The 19,622-nt window shown below is 36.1% G+C and overlaps 1 protein-coding gene across 6 annotated transcripts in view; it reads right to left on the bottom strand.

The window, feature by feature from the left end:
• The window catches only part of DDX4 (DEAD-box helicase 4), a 57,974-nt gene that overhangs the window by 7,204 nt on the left and 31,148 nt on the right, over window positions 1–19,622 (bottom strand). For all 6 annotated transcript variants that reach the window (XM_036768323.1, XM_036768332.1, XM_036768326.1 and 3 more), the window contains 8 exons: window positions 19,027–19,074; window positions 18,863–18,907; window positions 18,338–18,480; window positions 17,692–17,844; window positions 11,789–11,943; window positions 11,226–11,355; window positions 10,201–10,367; window positions 988–1,133 (listed from right to left, as the gene is read on the bottom strand). In XM_036768323.1, the coding sequence (XP_036624218.1) occupies window positions 988–1,133; window positions 10,201–10,367; window positions 11,226–11,355; window positions 11,789–11,943; window positions 17,692–17,844; window positions 18,338–18,480; window positions 18,863–18,907; window positions 19,027–19,074 (987 nt within the window). The remainder of the gene's footprint in view (window positions 1–987; window positions 1,134–10,200; window positions 10,368–11,225; window positions 11,356–11,788; window positions 11,944–17,691; window positions 17,845–18,337; window positions 18,481–18,862; window positions 18,908–19,026; window positions 19,075–19,622) is intronic.

Genomic DNA, 19,622 nt, shown 5'->3' with positions numbered 1-19,622 from the left:
TTGTGCAGTGACTGACTTTAACAGAGTTGGCTCTTCTCAGCAATGCAAGGTCCTAAAACCCCAAAAGACTCATGATGGAAAATGCTATCCACATCCACAGAAAGAATTACAGAGTCTGAATGCAGATCAAAGCATACTATTTGCTCTGTTTTGTTTCTTCTTTCTCATGGTTCATTTCATTGCATGAATAATGTGAAAATATGTTTAATAAAAATATATATATATAGGGCCTTTATCAGATTGCATGCCATCTTGGGGAGGTGGAGAAAACTTAAAACTCAAAAGCTTGTGGAACTGAATGTTGTAAACTAAAATGAATTTTTGAAGGAAAAAAAAGGAGTTCAAAAAGTGGTGAGGACAGATAGAATGGTACAAGGTGAAGGAGAGATGAACACTGAGTGTGCAGTAAAAAATCTGGCAGATTAACCTGAATAGTAGAGGCGAATAAGTCCACTCCTGAACACAAAGAAAACCTATACATACTTTAAAGGGAAAAAAGGTAGGAGAAAGAGAGAATAAAAGGGCTAGAAAAGAGATAAAGTAGCAAGGGCCTTCATCTGGCAAAAAAAGGATTAGATTCAAAAGCATAAGCAAGATAGTAGCTTTTAATGAACAGGATATAGTTCAATACCAAGACATAGTTTAGAAAGTCCATTTTCAGGAATATTATTCCTCAGGGGAGAATGGCTCACAGATCAAAAGTCAAACTGGAAGAAATGGTATTAAAGGAACATGCAACTGCTCATGATAGCACAAACAAGTTCTGTATCATAAGTCTGAATTACCACACTTATCCAAAGATTTCTAAGCAATCTGAAAAATGAAAGCAGAAATTATCTGCATTTATCTTTAAAATATCCTTAGAGAAATATTATTTGGGAATCAAAATCCAAATACATTATTCTTAAAATTACATAACATGTTCTTGAAGTCAGTAAATTTTTAAAAACTAAATTCATTACAAAGAGTTAAGTATAGCAACAATACCTATGTTTCGTAGAATTTCAACAAGTTTTTCTCTTTTTGAGTACTGGCCAACTTGCAAAACAGTCTGTTGAACATCACTACAAGCTCCACCCACTTGTCCAACAGCAACAAACAAATAGTCAGTTTTTAAAAATTCTCCAGCCAATCTAGAAAGGAAAACAGTAATTATTTAATCTCCAAAACTTCCTCCCTACCCCATAATCATTTTTACTCTGATGTTCTTTTAGGATTAGTTAAAAATATACTAGCTAGCTGCTTCTAATTATTTCAATCACAAATAAACATGTTGATTAGCACATTTACCAAATACTATTTCAAAAGTTAATTATTAAATGAGTAAAACTTTGTAAAAACAAAAACTGGCAATGAAAGAATATGTCAAATTATGGTAATAATAATACAAAATAAATTTACTAGCTCAACAAGGCATTTGTCACTTTTACTGACATAAAATTAGCTTATATTCATCATAAAAATTAAGGTGAATCTAAATCAAGTTACAAAAAAGAAGCTGTATTAAATTGAGACTATAGTCTACGAGGCTAGCTCAGCTCATATTCTTTTAAGTTATTTAGTGTCAGACCTACTGTGGAAAGATTCATCAAAAGCTGTATGGATAAATATGGTTTTCTCCCATCTGGTTGAGAAAAATCTAAGTTTACTGTACACACAATGATGAAATCATGTTTGGTTTAAAAAAGAATACACAACAACAAATAAAAAACCCTAACAAGTGATTCACAGTGATGGTTTTCCAACATTCCCGAGACACCCATTGACTCAAGAGAGGGGAACATATATGAAAGCTATGAAGGCAGAAACAACATGTAGCCACAGATTGGATAAATGAAGTAAGAACAAGGACTACAAGATGACAATGAGACTGTTGCAAAATTTGTAAGAAACAATGGTTCGGGCTCTGTTTGAACATGGCAGCACCTCCCATGTGAAGGACGGATGAACACCAAGTATACAGTCAACATTTGGCAGGGTAACCTGAGTGGCAGATCCTATGTGAGATCTCCATGGGAAGCTGGAGATCTAACTGTGGTTCAGGAGACATTAGGGTTGGAGTTACCTAAATCTGGGTACCACCTGCACAGAAATAACTGCACCCATGGAGTGTCGGAGAACACATGTACTAGGAGCCATACACTACATTGGGTACTAGGGATGAAGACAGAAAAAAAGCCATTTGGTCCCAAGCCTCAAAGGCTTATATTCTAACCAAGATATGACATGCACGTATACAGGTATATATAAAACAGATACAAAGGACCCTTTGTGGGAGGCCCAGAAAAGTCCTCTTGTAAGAGAAAGCACTTGAACTGAGTTTTGAAGGAAAAGAGCGTCCAAGATGAGAAGAGAGAACATTGCCAGGCATCAGACACAAAGGCAAAGGCACAGAGACAGGAGATGTGAGGACAAGCAAGAAGACCAATACAGCTAATTCGCCAAATGAGCAGAAGAGAATAATGTGAGATAGAGCAGAAATATAGGAGATAGGTTATAAAGAGCTTTAAATGTCAAGGGGGTTGACATTTAAATGAGGGTGTTTTGTTCAACACTACAGAGAATAGGGAACCACTGGATTTTACTGAGTTCAAGAGTCAGACCTACACTTTTAAGAAAATCACTTTAAAAACTGTTCAGCACTATCTCTCCCTGTGTAAACACTACAGTAAGTGACTTATTTCTCCCTAGAACTATACACAAAGTCAGGCAAAATAATAACAGCAAAACCGCCCCCACCTCAGCTACTTTCAGAGTTACCAGAGATGGCCAAGGAAACAACAGCTTCCTAGGCTGTATCCACAGGCAACAAGAGCAGTGGTTCCCCTGAAAAATCCCCAGGGTGGTGAGAAAGCCCCAGGTTGGGGACCCTGGAAGGCTTAGGGTAACAATAGGCAACAGCCAGTGCAGTACCCAAGCATTTAAACTGGGACAGCCCAAAGCCAGGGACTCTGGGGTCCCTAAAACTCTGTCCTAACATGCCAGAAAGGATCTTGAAAATCCAGCATTCTTATCCTCAAGGATCCAGTAGGTTCAGGCAAGCACAGGAGTCCTAGGGATCCAAGGAGACACCACGCAGGCATAATCTTCCCCTCTCACCCAAAAGCAAAGCTGGAGGAAGAGACTGTCCTTGGCACAAGGCCCCAGTTCTGTAACTAAAGCTAGAGATGACTAAATCAAAGAAAACACCATCCAGTATCAAAAAATATTACAAATCTAACTCTATAATAACTGCAAGCAGAGAGTCAAAGAAAAAATGCATTTTCCACAAGGATTCCATAAATAACTAGAAGAAATTTTAAAGCTTAATAAATGGAATAAGCTTAAAAGAGAAAGTAGTAAACCCAAAATATGCAATTCCTTAAAAGTTAGAGAAAGCAGAAATTAATGATTCCATGTGACAGCAAGAAATATTAGAAAGAAATAAAAAAATTTAAATAGAAAATGTAAGTTACCTGATAGCAAAAAGAAATGACCTGGAAAACTAGTCAAGAAGAGTTAATTTAAGACTCATTGGACTCCTTAATTAAAAAAAGAAAAAGGACGAGACACTATAACATTACATTTCAAGAAACTTTAAAAGAAAATTGCCAAAATCTAGTAGAGTCAGAAAGCAAAGTAAGAAAAAAAGAAGTTATCAATCACCTCTTGAGAACAACTCGAAAAGGAAAAGCTCCAAGGTGGTCTTAGCCAAAATCCAGATCTTCCAAGTCTAAGAAAAAATACTGCCACCATCCAGAAAGAAGCATGAGACAAGGAACCAGAGTCAGAATCACAAAGATACGGTAGCTTCTACTGAACATAAGAGATCTTAGAATATAGTATTCCAAAAGGCAAAAGACGGACTCTTACAATCAATACTAACTTACCCTGCAAAGCTGAATGTTCCCCTACAGGGGAATAAAAAATCTTTAATGAAACAGAGAAATTTTCAAACATTTTTGCTTAAAAGACCAGAGCTGAATCAGAATTTTGGAATACAAACACAAGAACTCAGATAAACCTAGAAAAGCAAATTTATGTAAATAATAAAAATTATATGTCAGATGTCATGAGAACATACTAATAGGAAAAGAAGAAAAAGTATTTCTTCATAATCTTAATGTCTTTAAAGAGTTTTGAGTGATTTAAATAAAAAAGATACAAGTTCTGTTCCGAAAGTCTGAAGTGAGAAAAAGAAAGGGACAGAACTTGCTATTTCTCCTAATTGGGATGGATGAAAAGAATATTCACATGGAGGAAGAGATAGGTAGACTGGGCATCAAATGAATCTCACTCATCTTCAACAGACAAAAATGGGAGTTTGGTATATAACTAGATGAAATTCAAAATAAGATAAAATTCAAAAAATAAACAAGTGGAGATGGGAAAGGGGTGGTTAAGAGGAAGGACGATACTGGGAAGGGAATAGTTTAAAACAAAACATCCTTCCCGATCCTGAAAAGGACACTAAAATGGGAGTGGGAGAGAACTAGAATCTTAAAGAGGGGCCTTAGAATGCTTCAGACAGCTGAGAAATGACTCAACTATGATTTATAAACGTAGGGAATATTATCGTACCACATGAAATGACAAAGATGATTTCAGAGAATCTCAGTAGAATCAAGTGATACACTTCTAGAGGTATATCTCCTCAAAGAGATCATAAAGATAGGAAAAGGACCCACCTGTACAAAAAATATTTATAGCAGCTCTTTCTGCGGTGGCAAAGAATTGGAAATTGAGGGGACGCATCAACTGGGAATGGCTGAACAAGCCGTGGTATATGAATGCAATGGAATACTAGTGTGCTGTAAGAAATAATGAGCAGGGAGACTTCAGTAAAATCTGGAAAGGCCTGCATGAACCGATGCTGAGTGAAGTGACCTGAACCAGGAGAAAATCGTACATAGTAACAGCAACATTGTGCAATGCCTAGCTTTGATAAACTTAGCTCTTGCAATGCTAAGACAACTCCAAAAGACTAATGATGGAAAATGCTCTCTGCATCCAGAGAAAGAACTATAGCATCTGAATGCAGATCAAAGCATACTATTTGCTTTCTTTTTTTCTCGTGGTTCCTCCCATTGGTTCTAATTCTTCTTTACAACATAACTAATGTGAAACTATGTTTAATATGAATGTATATGTAGAGCCTACATCATATTGCACACTATCTTAGAACTCAAAATCCTATGGTAGTGAATGTTGAAAAGTAAAAATAAATTAATTTTTTAGGAAAGAATCATATGATACAGAGTGAGGTAAGCAGAATATAGTAAACAATTTACACAAGGACAACATTGTAAAGAAAAACAACTTTAAAAGGCCTACCTAATCAAAGTTTTGGTGGTTGTTTTCAAATTTTTTTTGTCTTTAAAAATGCTGTTATTATATAAGATGGCTATCTGGCAGGAAGAAGAGAGATGGATATTGAGAAAAATTTTGTGATGTAAGAAAAGAATTGATAAAAATTAATTTTAAAAAACTCTGATCAGATCAATAATCAACCATATATCTGGAGAACATATGGTGAGGCATGTTATGCACCTCCTCAGAGAGAAGTTCAAGGTGCAGACACATGCATTTTTGGACATGGCTACCATATGGATTTGTTTTGTTTGATTATGCTTGTTTGTTAAAAAAAATTTGGAGTTTTTCCCCTTCCTTTTGGTTAATTAGAGGGATGGGTAATGGGTTTGTCGATAGTGATGATCCAAAAAAAAAAAAAGAGGGCACTGTAACATTTTAAAAATGCACAGGAAAAAGTTCATAAGGAATTACCATCAGGACAGTTTTGAAAAGTACCAGTTAGAATTTATTATATACACTTTAGGAAAAAATGAGATGTGAAATTAAGATTTACAGTTCCACATAGAATTCTCTTTTTGCATTCAAGTTCAGAATAAAAAAATCAATTAAAAATTTTTTCAACATATTCATGATGGGGGTGGAGCCAAGATGGCTTGAAAACAGGGACTCGCTTAAGTTCTCCCCCAAATCCCTCCAAACAACAGTAAAAATGACTCTAAACAAATTCTAGAGCTACAGAACCCATGAAATAACAGAGGGAAACAAGTCTCCAGCCCAAGACGGCCCAGATGGTTGCTGAGAAGGGTCTATCACACTATGCTGGGAGCAGAGCGCTGCCCAGCATGGGCGCACAGGGACAGACCAGGCCAGGAGTAGACCAAGTGGAGCAGGCCTCAAGGCCCTGAATCACTGAGCTGTGGCAGTTATCAGACTTTTCAAACCACAAACGCCAAATATAACAGAGCAGGTTAGTGGAAAAACTGCTGGATCTGGGTGAGAGAAGTATGCGGTCCAGCCCCAGGGGCAGTGGGGGTAGCTACAGCGGCGGCGGCAGCAACAGGAAGCTCTGGTGGCTGTGGCCAGAGTTCCAGTGTCAGCTGCTTCCTGAGCTCCTGGCCCACACGGTGGGAGGAATCAAACAGCAGATCAGAGCTGGACTGCAGGGAGTGCTTTGCTGGCACAGAGGAGAGTTCTCCGGCTTTGCCCTGCTTGGATCTGGGTTGTGGTCCTGGTTGGCAGTTCCTGGAGGAGGAGGGGCACTGGTGTAGCAGAGCTTGTGGTGACCATGAAAAGGGAGTCTTCCTGGTAGTTACACAGCAGAAAGGAGTGCCTGCACTCACAGACCAGAGCAAAGACCAGGAGAAGAGCATCATACCACCTCATAACACAAGTAGCTCTGAAAATAGCAGCACAAAACCCCTGAAGCTTGGGACAAAGCACTCTCCACTCCAAAAGCAGTCATAACTTGACAAAAGGTTCAAAAGTCAAATAATTGGCTGGGAAGATGAACAAGCAGCGTAAAAGGACTCAAGACTATAGGATCCTTTTTTTGGTGACAAAGAATATCAAAACATATAGCCAGAAGAAGTCAACAAAGTCAAAGAACCTACATCAAAAGCCTCCAAGAAAAATATGAATTGGTCTCAAGCCATGGAAGAGCTCAAAAAGGATTTGGAAAAGCAAGTAGGAGAAGCAGAGAAAAAACTGGGAAGAGAATGAGAGTGATGCAAGAAAATCATGAAAAACAAGTCAATGACTTGCTAAAGGAGACCCAAAAAAATAACACCTTAAAAATAGACTAACCCAAATGGCAAAAAAGCTCCAAAAAGTCAATGAGGAGAAGAATGCCTTGAAAGGCAGAATCAGCCAAATGGAAAAGGAAGCTAAGACCACTGAAGAAAATACCACCTTAAAAATCAGACTGGAACAAGTGGAAGCTAGTGCCTTTATGAGAAGTCAAGAAATTATAAAACAGAACCAAAGGAATGAAAAAATGGAAGACAACGTGAAATATCTCATTGGAAAAACCAATGACCTAGAGAACAGATCTAGGAGAGATAATTTGAAAATGATTGAACTACCTGAAAGCCACAATCAAAACAAGAGCCTAGATACCATCTTTCAAGAAATTATCAAGGAGAACTGCCCTGATATTCTAGAACCACAGGGTAAAATAGAAATTGAAAGAATCTACCAATCACCTCTTGAAAAAGATCCCAAAAAGAAAACTAGGATTATTGTAGCCAAATTTCAGAACTCCCAGGTCAAGGAGAAAATATTGCAAGCAGTCAGAAGGAAACACAATCAGAATAACACAAGATCTAGCAGCTTCTATACTAAGGGAGTGAAGGGCTTGGAATTTGATATTCTGGAGGTCAAAGAAGCCAGGATTGAAACCAAGAATCACCTACCCAGCAAAACTGAACATAATATTCCAGGGCAAAATATCGACTTTCAATCAAATAGAGGACTTTCGAGCTTTCTCAATGAAAAGACCAGAGCTGAATAGAAAATGTGACTTTCAAATACAAGAATCAAGAGAAGGATGGAAAGGTAAACAAGAAAGAGAAATCATAAGGGACTTACTAAAGCTGAACCATTTTGTTTACATTCCTACGTGGAAAGGTGATACTTGTAACTCACAAGACCTTTCTCAGTATTAGGGTAGTTGAAAGGAATATACATATTTATATATATATACATACATACATAGATACATACATACATATATATATATATATATATATATATATAGAGAGAGAGAGAGAGAGAGAGAGAGAGAGAGAGACAGAGGGCACACGGTGAGTTGAATATGAAGGGGTGATATCTAAAAAAATAAAATTAAGGGGTGAAAGAGGAATATATTGCGAGGAAGAGAAAGGGAGAGACAGAATGGGGCAAATTATCTCACATAAAAGTGACAAGAAAAAGCCGTTATAGTGGAAGGGAAGAGCGGGCAGGTGAAAGGGAATGAGTAAATCTTTCTCTCATCAGACTTGACTTAAGGTGGGAATAACATACACATTCAATTGGGTATCTTACCCTAAAGAAAGTAGGGGGGAAGCGGATAAGGGGGGATGACAGAAGGAAGGGCAGATTTGGGTAAGAGGTAGTCAAAAGCAAACACTTTTGAAAAGAGACATGGTCAAGGGAGAAAACTGAATAAAGGGGGACAGGATAGGATAGAGGGAAATATAGTTAGCCTTTCATAACATGACTATTATGGAAGTGTTTTGCATAATGATACGTGTGTGGCCTATGTTGAGTTGCTTGCCTTCTCAAGAAGGATGGGTAGGGAGGGAAGAAGTGAGAGAATTTGGAACTCCAAGTTCTAAAAACAAATATTCAAAAAAAAAGTTTTAACATGCAACTGGGAAATTAGATATACAGGCAATGAGGTATAGAAATCTATCTTGCCCTACAAGAAAGTAAGGGGAAAGGGGATTGGGGATGGAGTGGGATGACAAAAGGGAGGGCAGACTGGGAAAAGGGGCAATCAGAATATATGCCATCTTGGGGTGTGGGAGGGTAGAAATGGGGAGAAAATTTGTAACTCAAAATCTTATGGAAATCAATGTTGAAAACTAAAAATACTAAAATAAAAAAGTATTAGGAAAAAAAGTATTCATGGCGACTATGAGTACTCTACAAGCCTTAGATAAATTTCCTTCCTTTCTTAATTCTGAATCATTTTCTAATACTTTTTATTCTTAGGCTTCCCAGTCTCCACCTTCAAGATGAAGCCAACACAAAAATTATCAGTACATATAATGACTCATTCTGGAGGATCTTGTCAAATTCTTCATAGAATTTTACTACGTCTTCATCCTTAAAAAAAAACAAAAACAAAAAAAACACTACATCTTCATCCTCTGCCAAGTGAAATTACCAAGAGTACCACTGGAATGATATTTCTTGTTGCCTTTGGGAACAATATGAAATTTACACTGGTGGTTTCTTTATTGGCTTCCCCAAGGAAAGCCTGCAAAAACCCTTAGGTTTTTAGGTGAAACTTCCTTTTCTTTTCTGGTTTGAACTGTGGCAAGAACTTCAATATTAACATGGCTGAGTTTCTCTAATAGTGTATCAAATCAGTCACTGGATGAAAAGTCTCATTTTTATTGTACTAAAAGTTAAATCAGTATTTACAAACCATCTAAAAACTGTGAGCACCATGTTTTTTCTACCACTCTGTCCCCACCACTGCAAAAAAAGAAGTCAAAAGGAGAGCCTGATGGAGAGATGGAGTAAAGCAATGAAGTATTTTATTTACACAAATACATCATAAAAGAATGCAGAACCAGGGCATTCATTTCACATACGCTTCTTAAGACTTATTTTTGGAATATTTACAAATTAGTTCTTAGATGCTTACATTTGATGAAAGCACCAGAAAGTCTCATACAAATCCAGGACATGCACAGGAAAAAGGCCTAGAACCAACGGAGCTCTGGTATAGGAAAAAGGATGAAGGATCTGGAATCCAACGACCTGACACTTGGTACTTAGGCACATCCCTTAAACCACTACACCTCTATTTCCTCATCTCTAAAATGGGAAAAATTATATACACTACTTATAATTCACAGGTTATGGTGAGACTTTTATACAAAATGTATCTTGTAAAACACTATATAAATGCCAGCTATTATCTTCAACTGTATTAAGTAACAGAAAGAGAAAGATAAAGAATAGATCTCCCAAATTATAAAAGAAGTTAACTATAAGAAAATTCACTTAAGTGTAACCTTTTCAGAAATGTGTTTGTTCTATAAATTAAAACTAAAGATGCGTTAAAACCTAAATTCAAAACAATAATTCTGCCAATTAAGACAAAGACACTACATGAATACCCATAAAAATATTGATGCATATATCAAAGCTATTTTTAAAACAAAAAAAATTTACCTTTGAATTTCCTCTGGAAAAGTGGCACTAAACATTAGGGTTTGGCGTTGCTCTTTTGATGGCATTCCTGGAAAGGAAATTAGCTTCTTCATTTCGGGACCAAAACCCATATCCAGCATTCGGTCAGCTTCATCCAATACCAAATATCTGATTTGCCCAAGACCAATCTGTTCCGAAGAGCAGAAAGAAAAATGTATATGACTGATTAAAACATTAACATAAAATTTTAGTCTACATCTGTTTAGGCTCTATATTAAAAATTAATTCCTGAATAAACAATGTTTATTTCTCCTTATCACATAACCCTAATAAGTATTTCATTCTCTCACCATTCAGGAACTACCAGGAACCTCACTCTTACAGAAGCCAGTGCAAAATGTTAAAAAAAAAAAAAAAACTAGAAGCATGTATCGCAATAATGGGGAAAGGAAGTAGATGTGTGGTTTCTTGCAGGTTAAATTTGATGAAAAGTTCAAAATGGCCTGGTGATATTGCTACAGAAAATGTCTGAAGAGATAGCTAGTTAGCTTCTTCACTAAACTGAATACTCTCAAGAAGTAACCTATGAAAAGAGAAAACTAAACTAATAAATGCAAGAAGCTACATGGGATGACACATAGATAATGCATGTTTCAAGTCAGATATTTTTCTGATTCTGTGATTCTCAGATGGTTAGTAAAAAAGGTGCTGAATTCCTTCTAAGTTATTGCATGTGTGGCAAAAATGTAATGAAGCTTGATTTAGATATTCAAAGTAGTCTGGGTACACAAACTAGTCTAGTACACTTGTCCTCCTAGGACTCATCTATAAAGACCCAATAATTTCTAAGCCTACATCACTGAGCACCATCTTCACATTTGGAAGGAGGTAAGTAAGAAGAAAGTAAGATACTGGGTTAAACACTGTGAGAGCTTTCTTCCAGCATAAAACCACAACAATATTCACTAGGAAACATATTTAGAATTTTTCCAATAAAGAAATTTTGTGATTATTCCCACATTCTTCTATCACCTTGCAGATCCTACCTTTTCTTTACCTATGATGTCCATTAGCCTTCCTGGGGTAGCACATAAAATGTTACAGCCTTGCATTATTTGGCGAATTGAATGTCCCAATTGTGTTCCCCCATAGATTACAACAGGTCTTACACAAGTCCTTAAAACAAAAAGAATATTGTCAGTTTTTATTTCTTAAAAAAATTAAGGTTCACTAAGCATTCATTATATGAATCACCATTAAAAGTAACACTTATATGTATATGGTATTAATGATGGTGAAACCAACCACACCCACTTTTTGGACAAATTTAAGAAGAACTGAAAAAGAGATTAAAATTAATTTTCTCTTCTCTTTTCTAATCTGAAACCAACTGAGAAATAACAAATGACCAAAGAGATGCAATAGTCATGCAAAACAAAAAAATTCCCAAAGACTAGTTAGTCAGCCTTTGGAATACATCAGTGAATTGATAACATAAGATAACATAATATCTATTCTTAGATCCATTCATCCCATGACAAGGAAAATATTTTTTTCAGAAACTATGAAAGGAAAAAAATGTTATAATGGGCACCTCAGACACACTTACCCAAATGAAAATTTCCTTGCTTCCAAAAAGATCTGGTTGATCAACTCTCTAGTTGGAGCAACAATAATACACTCTGGTTCCTGCTGATCTTTAAAACGACTGGCAGTTACTCCATCCCTCATCATATGAGCCAAAATTGGCAAAAGAAAAGCTGCCTAGAGGTTACATTGTAAAATTTACAACATTTTCTAATATAGTACATTTCTCTATGGAAAAAATTAAATATATTAACCAACCCAAATTTCTAAACAAGAGATAACATTTAAGGTCTCTACGCTCATCTTATGCAGGAGACATGAACTGTTGGTCTTTGATACATCAGCTGAAAATTTACTTCAGTCATTTATCAACTCATTATCTTCAATTCTTATTCCTATACACACAAAGATGGTCACACCCTGGATTTTCACCTTTACTCTCCCCATCCCACCAAGTATTCTAATTTCTTAATAAAAAAAATTCTGACATTCCTCTATCTGGCCATAACCTCTATAATTCCATCTCTCCCTATGCTTTACCCCTCCCAGACTTATATTCCACATTTTCAATCTCTCTATCCCCCTGGTACTTTATAGGAGCATTATCCCTGCCTCGATATCACTTTCCTCCCTTGCCAATCTCAATACTATAGCTGAGTGATTTAACCACAAACTGTTGTCTAATTCTGAATCCCTCTCCCCTTACCACGCCCCCATCATGGTTCATTCCCTTGCCAATCCTTGATTATTCCCACAATCAACATCCTTGACTCCTACAGCACAATACTCTAGTCTGGCAAGGCTATTATACTATCATCTGGTGTTTATATACCCTCCCCCAACTGTAGGTGTTCCCTGAGGTACTGTCCCGATCCCTCTTCTCTCTCATCTCATCAGCTCTTATATGTTTAATTATCATCTCTAAGCAAATTAAACTTCTATAGGTCTAGCCCCAATTTCTCCCCTAAGTTTCAGTTCCAGATCACCACATGGCTATTAGGTGTTTCAGAAACGTCTCAAACACAAACTTACCAAAACAGAATTAATTGTCTTTCTCTCAAATCCACCCCTCTCTTTACAAACTTTACAAACTTACAAACTTTGATACTTCTATCAAAAATATCACCAGGTATGTAATCTCAGTATTATCAACTCCTGCACATTCCCTTATTCCATCACAAATACCTCCCCTTTAGTTGTAAAGCTTGTCATTTCTCCCTATCCAATACATCCTTCACACAGCTGCCAAGCGGATTTCCTTGAGCACAGTTCTGATCATGTCATTCCCTAACTCAATACACTCTCTAATGACTCTAAAATTTTTCCCTGTTTAGCTTTTAAAGCCCTTAACAACCTGGCCCCAACATATCTGAACAGCTTCATTATACGGTACTCCCCCTCCCCATAGTCTAAGGGCCAGACAAACTGGCCTTGTTTTTGTTCTTTATATGTCATCTTATTTCCTATCCTCAAAACTTTGCCCTAGCTGTCTCCCCTGCCTGAAATGCACTCCCTTCTCATGAAATTGCTTTCTTCCCTCAAGACCCAATTCAAGTGGTGCCTTACCAATTAAACTAAAGATTACGTTACAGAGCTAGAAAATAACAATAATAATAAAAAATTCATCTGGAAGATCAAAAGATCAAGAACATAAAGGAACTGAAATATCAAGATCAAGAATATAAAAGGAAATGAAAAATGGGAAATTTGAAAAAGCAGTAACAGCTCAAACTATACATCAAGGCAGTAATCATCAAAACATTTGTACTGGTTAAGAAATAGGTTGATCAACTGAACAGATTAGCTACACAATATAGAGAAGAAAATAAGCGCCTGAGTATAGTTTTTGATAAAATCTAAACATCCCAGGCTTTGGTGCATGAATTCATTATGCAACAAAAATTGCTGGGGAAAACTGGAAAGCAGGCTAACAAAAACTAGGTATAAACAAAAATATCACATTGTATACCAAGATAACCTCCAAATGAGTGTATGTGTTAAAGACATAAAGAGTAACGTCATAAAAAATTAAAGCAGCAAGGAAAAAATGAGATATCAGATCTATGTGTAAAAAAGTATGTGATCATAAAATATAGAGATCACAAAAAGCAGAATGGACAATATTGATTAAATAAAATTTTAAAAATTTTGCACAAATAAAATCAACGCAGCTGAAGTTGAAAAAGGAACAGGTAAATAGGAAGGGAAATCTTTTCCACAAGTTTCTCTAGTAAAGGTCTCATTTCTAAAATATACTGGGAACTGATTCAAATTTATAAGAATAAGAGCCACTCCCCAATTATGGATATGAATAGGCAGTTTTCAGTGGAAAAAATCCAAACTATCAACAGTCATACAGAAAAATATTCTAAATCTCTATTAATTAAAGAAGTACAAATTAAAACTACTCTGAGGTTCTACCTCACGCTAATCAGGTTGACAATGCTGACAAAAAAGGAAAATGAAAAATTCCACAAGGCCTATGGAAAAACAGGTACATTAATGCACTGCCGATGGAACTGTGAACTTATCCAACCATTCTGGAATGCAATTTGGAACTACGACAAAAAAGCTACTAAAATCTGCATATCCTTTGGACCCAGTAATACCAATGCTAGCTCTATACCCCAAAGAAATCAAAGAAAGAAGAAAGGGAACCATATGTACAGAAATAGTTATAGCAGCTCTTTTGTGCTGGCAAAGAATTGGAAACTGAAAGGATGTCCATCACTTGGGGAATGGATGAACAAGTTATGGTATAACAATGTGATACTATTGGGCTCTAAGAAATGATGAAAAAGATAGTTTCAGAGATGCCTGTCAAGTTCTGTATGAACGGATAAGCAGAATTAGGCTAATAATTTATGTAATAACAGCAATATTATAAAGACAATATTATAAAGACAACTACTTAGAAAGATTTAGGAATTCTGATCAGCCCAGTGACCAACCACACACAAGTCTAGGGGACTCAAGTTGAAATATATTACTCATCTCCTGACAGTGATGGTCTCAAAGAGTACAGATTGAGACACATTATTTTTTGGACATGACCAATACACAAATTTGTTTTGCTCAACTATATACCTGTGCCAGGGTTTGGTTTTCCTTGCTTTCACATTTTGGTGAGAGAGAGAGAGCAAAAGAAGGATGAAGGGGAAGGGGAGAAATGTGGGTCTAAAAATAAAGTATAAATTAAATAACTTTGCAAAACATTAAAAAGGACTCAATTCAAGTATTACCTTCTTCTACACACAGCCTTTCCTGATTCCCCCTAAATTATTAATGCCCTCCCTTACCTAAATAACATTTATCTTCTCTTTATAATCAATCCATATATATATTTATGCATGTGCATATTGTCTCCCCCAATAGAAAATCAACATCTTGAGAATGGGGATTGTTCTTCTCTTTTAAATTTCATCCCCAAGGCCTAGCACTGTACCTGATATTTATTAAGTATCTACTATGTAGCTATTTGTTGGTTATGTGATATATTAGCTAGTCAGGAAGAAAGATGAAAATAAGGTTAACTATTCTTTAAAAAGACAGAAATATAATCTGAGGTTGATCATGATCACAGGATGTCTTTCAGCACACTCTTCTAAAATGCTACCTTTTAGGGTAATTATAAAACCATCACTCAGTATCCTCCTAAATAATCTCTCTCTAAGTTTTTGTGATAATGCTCTCTCTTGCTACTCCTCTTATATATATGGCTACTTCTTCATCTCCTTTGCTGGCTCCTCTTCCATATCAAACTACGTAACTTTGGCTGTACCTCGAAGCTATGTTTTGGGGCTTCTTCCATTTTCTCTCTATACTCTCTCACTTGGGGACTTCATCGTCTCCCACAGATTAATTATCATCTCTATGCAAATGATTCCCAGATCTACATTCCAGTTTCTGTCTCTCACCCAAGCTCTAGTCACACATCCCCAAGTGTTCACTGGTTATCTCAAATTGGATGTTCAATAACACATCTACAAACCTAACATATCCAAAGCAGAACTCATCCATTCTCAAACACTAGCATTTTAAACAATCCCCATTTCTATCAACGATCCCATCATCCTTTCATTCACTGAAGTTCATAACACTGGCCTTGTCTTTGCCTCCCTACCATCCCTCCTCATCCCACAGATACATGACAAAACTTGTGATCCCTTCTCCCTGCTCACACGCTCACAAATATAACTCAGGGTCTCATTACCTCCCACCATAACTACTGCAATGGCCTAACTGGTCTTCATACTGAGGTATAAAAATTGAGAAATGTTATTAGTCTCTCCCTCTCCAATACATCCTCTACACAAATGCCAAAATATTTTCCTTAATCAACGATCTGACCATTGCACTACCTGACTCAAGTGGAGGAAGTAGCTCCATGCAACAGGGAATCAAATAACGGGCCTAGAGTCAAGAAGATCTGAGTTCAAAACCAGACAGTCACTAGCTGTGAACCCTAGACAAGTGATTTCACTTATTTGCCTCAGTCTCCGCAAAACTATAAAAATGGGGATGATAATAGCACCTATCATACAGGGTTGTTGTAAGAACAAATGAGATATTTGTAAAAAGCACTTAGCATAGCGTCTGATACATAGGGGCTACATAAATGCTTATTTCTTTCCATTCTCCCTTCAAATGGAATCCTATTACCTCTGAGATCAAAGACAAGTTCTTTTGTTTAGCTTTTAAAATCTTTCATAACCTGGTCACATATTGTCTTTCCAATATTACTCATGACTCCCTTTATACACTTTACTGTACAGCCAACTGGTATTCTTGCTGCCCTCATAGATAATTTTCCATTGCTTATCTCAAGACCTTTGCACTGGTCGTCCTACGTTCCTGGAATGTATTTTCTACTTACCTCCATCCCTTAGAATCTTCCTTTATCTTTAAATGTCTCATCAAGTGACACCTTATGAATAAATTTTTTTCCCATTTCCCCCAAGCTGTCAGCATTCTCCCTCATTTATTTCATATATATTTATATATGTATATATTATATCATCCCCTCCAGCTCATCAAAATAAGCTCCTTGAGGGCAGGACTGCTTAATTTTTGTCTTTGTATTCTTAGCATCTAACACACTAGCTAGCACATAACAGGCTAAATACATAGAGACAGAGAGAGAAAGAGATAAGAGATCAAATTGTAAGACAAATATTCTAAACACAGAGCACTGAAGGATGAATTGATACATGAAGATTATCAACTATGTGACCTTTTCTTAAGACAAAATTCTGGGCTCCTATTTACTCAGTGAATCATATCACTACTACTCTTAATCACCTCACCTCTTTTCCTTCCAGTCATACCCTATAAGCCTGATGGAAGTGCAGAGAATGAGCTCCATAATCCAGATAATTTCTCCAGGACCCAAAGGGGCAGATCTGAACTTCTTATTCACCCCATCTCCCTACTTAGCTCCGAATGATACCAGGACTAACCTTGCTCCCTAGACTCCTTTAAACTAAGGTTAACCAGCTGCCCCTGAATCTGAGTAAGCGGGAACAATCCACAACAGATGTTCCCAACTTCCTACCTTTTTTGCCATATTTATAACAGATATGAGTTTCATGAGATTCTGTTTTCCAAATTCTTATATTTAAACTACAATATTGTGCTTTTAGATATTACCACCTTCTACAAATTAAACATTCCTTAAATAAAAATTACACCTGTAGATTGAAACAATCTTAGAAATAGTTTAATATAAGTATTCAGAGACTAATAAAATCAGGAATTAAAAAGCAAAGAAAGTTATGTAACAACATTTTTATATCACCCTTAAATCTACAGCAAGTCAATCTTCTCCCTTACAAACAAAACAGAATCGAGGTATCTATAAGCAACAAAATTCTTAAATCTACAACATTCAAATACAGTACAAGACACATATGAACGTTAACTTACAGTTTTCCCAGACCCTGTCTGAGCACAAGCCATCAGATCTCGCCCTGCCAGTATAATAGGAATACTATATTTTTGAACAGGAGTAAGTTTGGTATAACCAGCTTTAGTTATGTTGTTATTGAGTGTCTGACAGAGATCAGCTTCTTCAAAAGTCTAAGGAAAAAGTACAAAGGATGAAATTATAGATTATATTCCATAAATATGCTCTTAATCACATATCATTCTCATTTTCCTTAAAAACTTAGATGCATTTGAAATCCTAAAGTTATGCTACCAATTTTTCTTACTCTAAAGCCATGTTCAAGAATCTTACTGCTTGCCAAAATTTCTGAAACATCAACTAAAACCACGTTCTCCCTTGCTCTTGAAAGCAGTTAAGATTTTGGAATTCTTGGAGAATTCATGCTTTTGGCTTTCAGGAAACTTTTTAAAAGTTTTCCTATTTGAAAGAATATTTTGCTCATGTTACTATAATATAGTACACATTTCAGTTTTAACAGCTCATCTGTTCCTAAATTTCATACCTAGTACACATGATAGTAAGTCTGAAATCATTTTGAGAAATGTATTTTCAGATACTATTCATAAAAAGATACCAGAAAAAGGCTTGCTTTGTAGCAAGTTTACCAAGTATAAATATACTAACCAGTATTGCTGGTGGAGCATCATGCCCAGATACTTCCACAAGAATAGTATCATATTTGTCAAAGTTTATGCCAGTCTGGTAGTGTGCAAAGATAGCTTCTTCATTTTCAGGTGGAGGAGGTGGTATGTAGGTCACTTTTGGTCCTTGAATATAACATCCCAACAGTTATAAAACTGACAAGAGGAATTAACTATTGACTAAAAAATGTAAGGAATCAGAGATCTGTTTAAGCTATGGAAATATTAAAAGTTAAACAGATACTAAGTATTAAATGCTTCTTTGCTCCCCACCCTTTTATAAAGTCTTTAATGTTTAAGTAGAAAAAATTAACTGGTTTAGGAAAATAAGACATTGAATTTTAGATTTTACATTTCTGTCATAAGACTTTTAAAGAGTTACAGAACTCTATCCACAAAATGTTTGTACATTTATTGATTTAATCAATGTGTTCTTGAAAACATATCAAAGTTCTAAACATACTTTTAATATGTATAATGTAACTATAAATAAGGTGAATTAACATACCTTGAAAGTCACCACTTTCTCCTTCAGCCTCTGATTTCCAAGTGTCTTAGTAAGGGATCAAAAAGAAAGGAAAAAGAAAAAACATGTTTCACAAATTCAGGAAAGAAAAATTATCACAATAAAAATCAAACAAATGAAACCATTTGCATAAAGTTAAAGCTTACTTCTTCCAGAACCTGCCACTACTTCTTCATTGAATCCTTTGTAACCACCTATTAAAGCAGTTAACAGTAAAATGGTAAACGTACAAGAATACATACATTTGAGATTGCTCCTTATTTTTTCAATAGTCATTTGTTCTCAAAAAGTAGACAAGTATTTTTTAACCACACTATCATTCAACAAGTGTTTGAATTCAGTATTAAGAGTAGGAACCTACATATTACATCTGCTTAGTATCCAGAAATGTGTTGAATTTTGCATCCCTCCTGCTTGCACCAGGCCAAATATTCTTCTCTATTCCCTAAAGGCATACTCCAGAATTTGTTTTTCAACTGGAGGGAACCCCAGCAAAAGCAAAGAAAGTTTTGCTCTCAGGTATAGAACCACTCCACAGAACAACAGAAATAATCACAAAACAAAATACAGATTGGGATAGACCTAACAAATCCTCTAACTTGGTATTCTCAAAAGGGTGCAATCTAAGTAATCAGACACTGTAACACTAAGGCAAAAAGGCTTTGTGAACAGCATCACATAATGCACGCAAAGTTCTACTGGAAACTACCAAAATCGGTGTTATGTAGTTTTAACTGGTCTC

Source organism: Trichosurus vulpecula, chromosome 1 (assembly GCF_011100635.1).
Source record: "Trichosurus vulpecula isolate mTriVul1 chromosome 1, mTriVul1.pri, whole genome shotgun sequence".
NCBI lineage: Eukaryota > Metazoa > Chordata > Mammalia > Diprotodontia > Phalangeridae > Trichosurus > Trichosurus vulpecula.
This window is presented reverse-complemented; position numbering and strand designations above follow the sequence as displayed.